The following is a 9,308-nucleotide window of genomic DNA, read 5'->3' as shown; positions in this document are numbered from 1 at the left end:
ATCAAGAATGTTAATATATATTAATGTAGCTCTATACCAAACACAAGCAGGAAAGCTGGGTATAAAATAAACCCATCCCTAGTTAAACGAAAGAACATAATATGATACAGAGATGTAGGCCTATCAGTCTTCGTTATTCATCAACCAGAGAAATGTAAATACGGTACATGATGCAGTAATTTGAGATGGACAGACTGGTCTTTAAACTTATTCAGTTGTAAAATCGGGGAAAGATTTCAAGGGAAATTAGCTTTTTTTTTCGGGGAACTGAAATGTACCTTTATGGTGTGATCTGTATTAGCTGAGCTGCACCATCACCTCATCGATATAGACTTGTTAACTCAGGTGCTATCCTGCTGGACCACGCAAATGACCTTGTAAATCAAATACCAGACTACATGGGCGATCTTGAACTTGGATCGTTTTGTGGAGCTTTCAAGGCTCTCAGCTCACTTGGCTCAGTCCTATTGGAGACGGGCATTAAATTCATAGGTCCTGCCAAGGTCCTGTCTCTTGAGTAACCTAATTATAGTATTGAAAGGGGGGTAAAACTCGCACATTTACTAAGATCCTCACGTCACCATTCATTACATGTTACTGGCCATGTTCTTTAATTAGATTAGATAAATGATGAAAGTGAAAATACTCTGCATAATAATGACTAAAAAACGAAGAATAAAAAATGCCTTTTGCGTTAAAGCGATGCTTATTAGTTGTTGGATTTCTTTTGTTGATTTTAGTAAGAGCTTTATGTCACTTGCAACAATAAGGTCAAATAAGTTAAGTGCCAAAGATTAGAGGTATTGCTTATAAGAGAGTAATAAACACAAAAATGGAGGAGGGATAAAGACGATAAAATGATGTTTCATAGGAAAGAAATTAAGGAGCACCTGCCAACCACCCACAAGCTTTCTCAAGTTCTGTACTTATTACTTTGTTGAGTTGACTATGATGATACATTATTATGATGAAAGTAAATGAAATTGTACTGAAAATACAATACAGGGAAAGGTTGTCAAATAAATTGATAGGCATTAATTTAGTTGGGTCCCTAGAGAGTCAAAGAACTTCAGTCTACAATGAGATACATGGTGAACAACACTCGGAGTTCTTATTTAATTTTGAACGAGCACTTTGCAGCTGAGCTAAACCGTGGACAATAATGCACGCTGCGACCAGCGATCCTGCATCAATGCATTGCAATTCAACTGTTTGATCCCGTGCCCGTTTCCAAGACAACGACGCTGTTTTAACTTTTAAAAAAATGTATTACTAGATTTTTTATACTTTTAGAACTAGATCTAGGCCTATACCATTTTATTTTCACAATATTACAAATTTAATAATCACATGTAGATCTTGCATCGAGAAGTAGAAAGCACTAGATCTATATAATATTAATAATACATTCATTTTACGCACACCAAGGAGTTTAGTTCTAAGCTTCTTGACGCACACCGGGTATTATAAGAAGCGCTTATTTGCTTCTTTTCGTAAAATAAGAGGAGGCTATTTTTGCGTAGTCATGCTGAGGAATGGGGTTATGATGAGAACAATACAGCTGATTCCTGGGACTTGGCATAAACCCTCAAATCAATTTACCAGATAACCCCTTTTCCCCATATTTCTGTACTGTTTTATTTACTTTTTATCATCGTTAGTCAGCTCAACAAGGTAAGTTGATTTTAAAAGACTGCAAGCAAGTACCTGTGAGTAAAGATCAGCACTTCTTAGGCCTATATTACAGTATCATTCCCTTGCAAAATGTAGAGTAGATTTCAAGAGAAGATCTATTCCATGACAAATCAAAGCACTCATGCAGAGTTCTAAAGTAACGGCGTTGAACCAACGCTTTAGATCTAGATTCTAGTGACTATGTTCCTGTGTGGCCATGGTATTAAATATAGATTCTAGATCAATTACTCGCTAGATCTAGAGTCTAGAGTCTAAATTTTGGACCTGGAATAATAATCTTGTCTTATTTAGTCTAGACTATATTATAATGCACTGACACTACTTTTTTTCAGATTATAGGCTAGATTAATGTTTGTTCATGTTCGTCTGTCCTTGTTAATACATTCTAGCTCATATATATATTTTATTACTTTTATGGAAGAGGCTAGCCGTACTTAATGACGGCTAGACTAGCAGTCTAGCCGAGCTGAGCCGTACCGTACTTAAATGAAGGCTAGACTGACAACAAAAAAAAGGTCTACTGAATTGAAAATAAATTTTTAGTTTGCATAGTATAATAGTACCTAAAGTATTTGCATTTGAGACGAAACCAGGTGCCTTACTGACAGTGCATATATATAGTTTTTCTTGGAAATATAATGCTCTGTTAGTGATAAATTTATTGAGGAAATATTGACTTGTATCACTTTCAGTCTCTGGAAGGGAGAACTATTACAATGGCTCAGTTAAATGCAAAAGGTAACCAAAAAAAACTTCGACAAAAAACACCCCAGCATTATGCAGAGACTATTGTATGCTTCCTAGGAAGTTGAGATTGTTTCAGAATGCCACAAGTCTGTTGGGGTAATAATAGATTGTGAAGCACATATTATATAGCTTTCTGTTGAGCAGGAATTTGCGCTTTACAATTTTGATTATTATAGAAACTCATGTCTTTCTTGGACAAATATAGTCTAGTATAGTGTTTTAATTGTTACTTGTTTTTGTTCTAAACATGACTATTACTATTTCCCTTAAGTTGTAAGTTTCTAGGACTGTCAAGTCTGATGATCATTTTCTTTCCTTTTACTTTTATGCCAGATCTATAGGCAGACTTGCGGCAATGCTGCCAGACTAGATCTTTTAAATGGTTTCATAAGATGAAATAGGCGACTCTGCTGATAAAATCTTGTTCCTCCATAAATACACATCATTTCCAGTAAATGTAAATTTTTTTGTTGTGAATGGAGCTCAGCATAATATGTGTGTGCGGCTAGAGAAAGGTACCAAAAGTCGCTCCAGACGGTTTTGAGCTATAGGCTAATAACAAAGATCACTTTTTTGACCAAAATGTGTTTCCATTAAGAAATGATAGATCCTCCATTTTTTCACAATGTGCTCAAAGGGTTTTAATTGCTTTGACTTCTAAATATTTTATTTTGAATTATTTTTAGGGTAAGGTATGATAAAAACAAATAATGAAAATTGCTTCTAAAAGGTATTAAAATCTATTCTTGAAGCACGTTTTCTTTTCCCTGCTACGTTTTATCATTGAATTCCATTCCTTATATTGATGTCAACTGAATGCGAAATTGGATATGAATTTTCTGTGAATAAATATATTTAAAAAATCGTTTTTATTTAAGTTTGTATATGTGTTCTCCCATCTGTTAAACTTAAAAGCTCATTTTCTCAAAACTATTTTTATACCATACCTTGCAAAATGTGCAATATCGCCAAAACTACTTGAGACATCTAAAAATTTCAAAGACCCATGTGTTTAGCATTAAATTTCCTACAATGTACAACCCTTAACTCAAAATAGTGAAAATCCAACTTTTGATACCTTTCTATAGGTACTCACACATAATATTTTAAATTTCTACTTTCATCCAAAGTCCTGCTGCCACCTTGAGGACTGCATTTGGCCAAACTGCTCAATCTTATTTCGTCCTAACTTCCAGGAAGAGCAATTGATTTGAAGCCTGGTCACAACCATCATCAGCACATAGTGATGTGGGTCTTTGGATATGGTTCGCTGATTTGGAAGGTGGACTTTCCATATGAGAAGAAAGTGACCGGGTATATACGTGGGTACAGCAGGCGCTTTTGGCAAGGAAGTGAAGATCATCGAGGGGTGCCTGGTAAGGTAAGCTGATGTGCTTGATATGCTGGTTTCTTTTCAATGTACTTCATACTGTGGAATTCTGATTCAACAAAGTCGTCAGCAGAGCTGTTAAAGTACTTTTTAAAAAGTACTTAAGTACAAATTTAAGTACAAGCTAAAAAATGTACTTAAGTACAGTAAAAGTACTTTCCTATAAAATGTACTTGAGTACAAGTACTTTTTAAAAAAGTACTTATGAGTACATTTTGAGTACTTTCTGCTAATATGCTAAAACACTTCAGCGCTTATGCAAAACATCATATTTTATAACTTATCCAGTATATTTGACAAATTAGGCTATTTATTACTAAAAATGTAAACAGTATACAAAGCATTTGAATATACAATGTACGCACTGAACGGTGGAAATGGTCCGTGAAGTTGAACAAAAAACAACCCAAACGAACAGACGCAACTAGTGGGTAAGTGATATTATGAATAGAACTTGTTTGAGCAAGACAATGTGATCAAATGTAAGTCAGTCCTAGAGGTCGGAAAGTTCTACAGAAAGAGTATCCAAATTGAAAAATGTAGATACAAAGTTGCTCTTAAGAAAACATAGAATTGATGAAATTGATGAAAATGGCCCGCTTAGAAATGGAAAAGTGCATTGAATTCTTCATTAACAAATCCTCTAGGAATCAATGTAGCTTTAAGCAAAAACCACCCAAAAAAAGTTTAAAAGAAATTTAGGCAGCTTAAAAATTGTTAGATACACATTGAGAACACAGTTTCAGTTTCAATTGATTATAGTGGTCTGACAGATTTTGGTCACACTGTGTAGTCCACGGCGCCCACGGCAAACCAAAATACAATAGTTTCCTAGAGTCTAGTAAGTGTAGTGTAACCAAAGATTCTCTACTACAGTAGTCTCCGCCTAAGATCCCAGTGCTCGGAAGCAAGGAAAATATGGGATCTTAGCCAACGAAGCCAAGGAAGAATCTACAGTGATCCATGAACTGACGTGACCCCTGGGTTGATTTATGACATATGGCAAGCAAAGAGTGGTCAACCTTGATTACCAATCACAGTGACATGAGGCATGCCATAAATAATATTATATATACACACTCATTAGCCTATCGTGAGTCTTGAGATCTTTATCTACGTTTATCCAGTTGCCCCTCCCCTTAACCTGTCCAACAATTTTAGCTTTCCATCTCTGATTGAGTCTCCCCCCCCCCCCAACCTCCTTTGTCATTACGCACCATTACGATGTGACCACACTAATTAAGATTCAGGTTGTCTCGCAAATTCGGGAAAAACTGCTTTCAATGGTCAGGGAAGAGTTCACAGTTTGATGTGATCCCGCCTGGAGCGAACTTGTAGGCCCTACCCACCCAGGGAGTGATGTAAGTTTAGGTGGTGAGGTCAGATGCGAGTGCGATGTTTGGGGAAAAGAAACGCATCGGTCAGTTCACACCTTGGTGTGATCCCGTCTGGAGCAAACACTGTACCGTTTCAAGGAGTTTTACAACGCTTGTGATCACATTCACGATAGTGGCTGATCTTTGAGGCGACGGGCCGTTCTTTGATCTCAACTTTTAACTCTTGGCGGTTGATCGGGTTTTTGCTCCGTAAATTATGATCAGAAATGCCTGCACTTACCCTTTCATTAAGCTACCAAAGTACTCAAAATGTACTTAAAAAGTACTCAAAAGTACTTTTATAAAAAGTATCGGAGTACAGTAAAAGTACTGGTTTCAAAAATGTACCGGAGTACAGTAAAAGTACCGAAAATTGTAATGTAAGTACAAGTACCGGAGTACTTGTACTCCGTTACTACCAGCTCTGGTCGTCAGGCCTTACCTTCAATTTAGTTGAATCTGAGTGTTTGTTATTGCAAATATGAGGTTTTTGTGTAGATAATAACAATGATGATTTCTAACAAGATGGTCAACTCCTCTCTTTGTGCCAATTAAAAAAGTGTCCTCAAAATTCGGTGGCGAACAGAGTTACCCTGCTTGTGTGAAAAAAATCAAAGTGAAACTAACAAGTTTTTGAACAAATAAGAATTCAAATTTCGGACGAACGCTTTTGTAAAGAGGTTACTCTGACAAAAAAACGTCTTCCGGAGGAAGAGGCTATTCCTATTCTCCTTCTGGAGAAATGGAAGAGAGCTTCAAAACAAAAACTGCAGCGCCATCTGAAGCAATGAGCGGACTTCTGGCGGACACTTTTTTGGCTCACGTGTTTGGAAGCGGTACTTTAGTTCGCAGGCAGCCAGCGCGCCGCATCTTGTAATCCCACCGGGGTCATGAACTCGTAGCCAGGGGAATTCCCCGTGCCCCGCTGACAGTGTTGTTCTTTTCATTTTTAGGATAATTAAACTCGCAAAATACGCCGATCAGTGACTTTGCCGTATTTTTATTTTGCCCGTTTGGAACAAGAGGGAACTTCTACACTTACTGAGAAAGATGCAAAATTGTATGAAATAACGATAGATATATACAGCGTTCCTAAAATGGCTCATATTTTAACATTGCCCTTAAAATATTTTAAAATCAAAATTTCAATCAAACAAAACTGAAACAATACTTCAAATTCACATAAAATGCATCAGAAAGGGTCAAATATCAAAACTCACTTTGGTGTTCTTTTGGGAAGGCCACGGTCTTAGAGTGGTGAAGGGTTGATTACACTGTCACCTTTTTTCTCTTTGTGGGAGGCACGTTGGACAAAAGTTCGGGGTTTGACATCAGGTGCTGAGATTGCATGATAACTTTCAGCTGTTTTTCAGAATTACGTATCCCAGCTCCTCTTCTTTCCAGCTTTGCCACAGAAGCATGGATAAGTTCACCACCCTGTTCCCTATGTAAAGCCAGACCAAACCCATATGTTTGTATCCACGGGATGCAGTGGTTTTCTAGAATGTGGTGTTTGGGAAGTACCTTTCCACTAAAGTGTGGTAGACTGTCTTTTGACACTGGTTGGCCGTGTGAGATGTGGATGTGAACGTCCCTAAATGCGTTGTTTAACTGATTGAATTTTTCTCTGAGAGTGTAAACGGTGTCAATTATGTTTTGGTTGTGGGTGTTTTCTACTGTTTCTTTTACAATGAATGCCGTGAGGTCTTTATAAACGCGACTCATAATGTATTTGTGGCAGTAATTCCCAATGAAAGAGCGGCTGTGATATGCCTGTGGTGTGATATTGTGTGAGTCTTGTATGGCGTCTAAATGAGAACAGCTAGGGCCAGTCCTAGGGCTAAGGGGTTCGTGCTCTAATTCAGACAACTCGTATTCTTTCCCTGTCAGTTGTTTTTGAAAGTTAGCTCTCTCCTCTTCAGAGTCAGAAAGCACTATACAACCTTCTAATTGTCCAATCTCCCCATTTAGTTCCTCCCCACGACTCCAGTTTTTTCCATATGTGCGTAGTGACGACGAAACCCTTTAAAGTTTTCCTCTGATTGCTCACTTAGCTGTATGTCTATTGTGTGTGTCGCTGTCTCCAGCAAACGATGGTGGTTCAGAACTATACCCAAAAGGATATGAAGGTATGGTGGTGTTACTTTAACAGGTTCAATGTTTATTAGTGGGAGGTGTAAACTATTGTGAAAACGAGCGACATTTTTCTTTAGGCCATGGCCATATTTTTTAAAACGATTGTGATCGCTTTTCATAGTTGCCAAAGTACGAGGCAGGAAATATTGTTGTTGACATGTCGCCAGTTGAGATTTGGTTGTGAGGCACCACAAACATGGGTAAGTACCTTGAGCACCAGAGAGGCCATAGATTTTAGAAATAAAGTCATAGTCCCCAAAAAGAAAAACAATTATCTTCTTCCCATCCCATTCCAAATTCGAAAGCTGTTCAAGCTGAGGCTCCAGTAGAGACATGCATATCTTCAGATTATCATAGTTGTCTTTGATTTTTGCCATAGCGACGACAAAAGTGTTGTGCTTGGAATTCGGTTTGTCAGTGTTGATAATCTGCATTGTAAATTTCAAGCTACCCTTTCCGTTATCCCCCCCCCAAATTTCACCCACATTTCATTATCTGGAATAGTAGAGTCATGCCAAGTAAGTGTTTGGTGGTGCTTGTGCTGGTTAAGGAGTTCAGTAACAAACTCACCTATTTTTGAAACTCTGGCAAATGCTGTCCTACATTTTTGTCCGGAACTATCAACAAAATCTACTTGTTCTGTGAGAATGGTGCCCTCAGATATTCTTTTCATGGCCTCTCTTTGTTTGTGCTCGTTGGGCATTGGTAGGCCAGCTTCTTTCAGAAAACGCCTCAGCTGGCGTAACTGGCTCCATGAAAGATCAGTTGTTTCTTTCATTGCTAAAATTTCTTCATTTGTCATTTGAGGTGTGCAACTGAACCCGGCTTCTTCACAAACTTTGTGTCTATATGGTGCCTTGACTCTCTTCAGTTCGTTTGCATGTTCTGTGATGATGTTGTCATTGTATGTGCCTACAATGCTTTCCCTAACAACGGAAACTAATTTGGCTCTCTTTCGTTTTGTGCTTATTTTGGCCTGTGATAATTCTTTCCTTGATTTCCTTAGTCGTGCTAGAAGTATTGACTGCCCTCCTGTTTTGTATTCAAACGTGTTTGTTTTTGAGTTATGCAATTTTCGTCTCACAAAATTTGTGTGTAGTTTTTCTTCAGCTTTTTCTAATGGCTGTGAAGGTGATTTTTTTAAAGATTCATGAAAGTATCTGTCAGTTTTGAACGCAGGTGATGTTTTCATGTCTGCCACATTTGGTTTGGGTTTGGCTGGTGTAGAACAAGCAATAGGACGGGGTGGGGGTCCCATCAACTGTGTCTCCATCATGTTAGTGTAATCATCTCCTTTGTCAGCCTCTATTGATACGTTCAGTGTGTCAGTGAGTCCTACTGTGTTGTCTCCTGGTGTTGCCGTGTTCGGGGCACCGGGGATCGGCCACCAACAAGTTACTAAAGTACCACTTTCAGTGGGGTTACAGCCGTGGGCTGAGTGGACCATCTTGTTATGTTCGATCTTTGATAATAACAAGCATTGAGCAAGTATTATGTATTCGACTTCTTCAGTCAAAAGTAGTTTGGTTTCAATTGAGAGGCATTTTCATTTCTTTGATGCCATACTGAAGAAATGCTGGAAAATTCTAGGCAAGTGCACTGCCCTGTACCAAGTGTACACTCTGCAAAAGATCCGATTAGTTCAAATGCATTCCTGTGTCATCCATCATCTGCCTATGACGTAGCTTATTGTTTGCTGAACAAGTTGTGTTGATATGTATAGCTCGGCATATGGCAGCGTTTGATCCCATAGACCAGTATGCCATTCTGAGTATTCATTACGTCAAGACTAGCATATTATTGTAATATTCATCAGTAACTGGGGAAGATCAGTAGCCGGAGGAAAAAATGACTGTGAGTACTGCGGGGACGTGTCTGTGTCTCTACTGACTACTGACGTTCTATGCACGGACTGCATGTCACACGCACACACACACACAGAGAGAGAGAGAGAGAGAGAGAGA

At 38.3% G+C, this 9,308-nt stretch overlaps 1 protein-coding gene across 2 annotated transcripts in view; it reads left to right on the top strand.

Moving 5' to 3' along the window:
• The first annotated feature begins 1,506 nt into the window (after positions 1 to 1,506).
• Positions 1,507 to 9,308, top strand: part of LOC101858094 (putative glutathione-specific gamma-glutamylcyclotransferase 2) — a 12,433-nt gene continuing 4,631 nt past the window's right edge. Inside the window, exons 1-2 of one of the 2 annotated variants that reach the window (XM_005094760.3) lie at positions 1,507 to 1,674; positions 3,639 to 3,823. In XM_005094760.3, the coding sequence (XP_005094817.1) occupies positions 3,689 to 3,823 (135 nt within the window). In that variant the 5' untranslated portion in view covers positions 1,507 to 1,674; positions 3,639 to 3,688. Of the gene's footprint in view, positions 1,675 to 3,572; positions 3,824 to 9,308 lie in introns of both variants that reach the window. The other variant, XM_005094761.3, reaches the window with a different exon arrangement.

The sequence above is a fragment of the Aplysia californica genome, unplaced genomic scaffold (assembly GCF_000002075.1).
Source record: "Aplysia californica isolate F4 #8 unplaced genomic scaffold, AplCal3.0 scaffold00089, whole genome shotgun sequence".
In the NCBI taxonomy this organism is placed as follows: domain Eukaryota; kingdom Metazoa; phylum Mollusca; class Gastropoda; order Aplysiida; family Aplysiidae; genus Aplysia; species Aplysia californica.
Note: the sequence above shows the minus strand (reverse complement) of the source record. Positions and strands in the feature narration are given on the sequence as shown.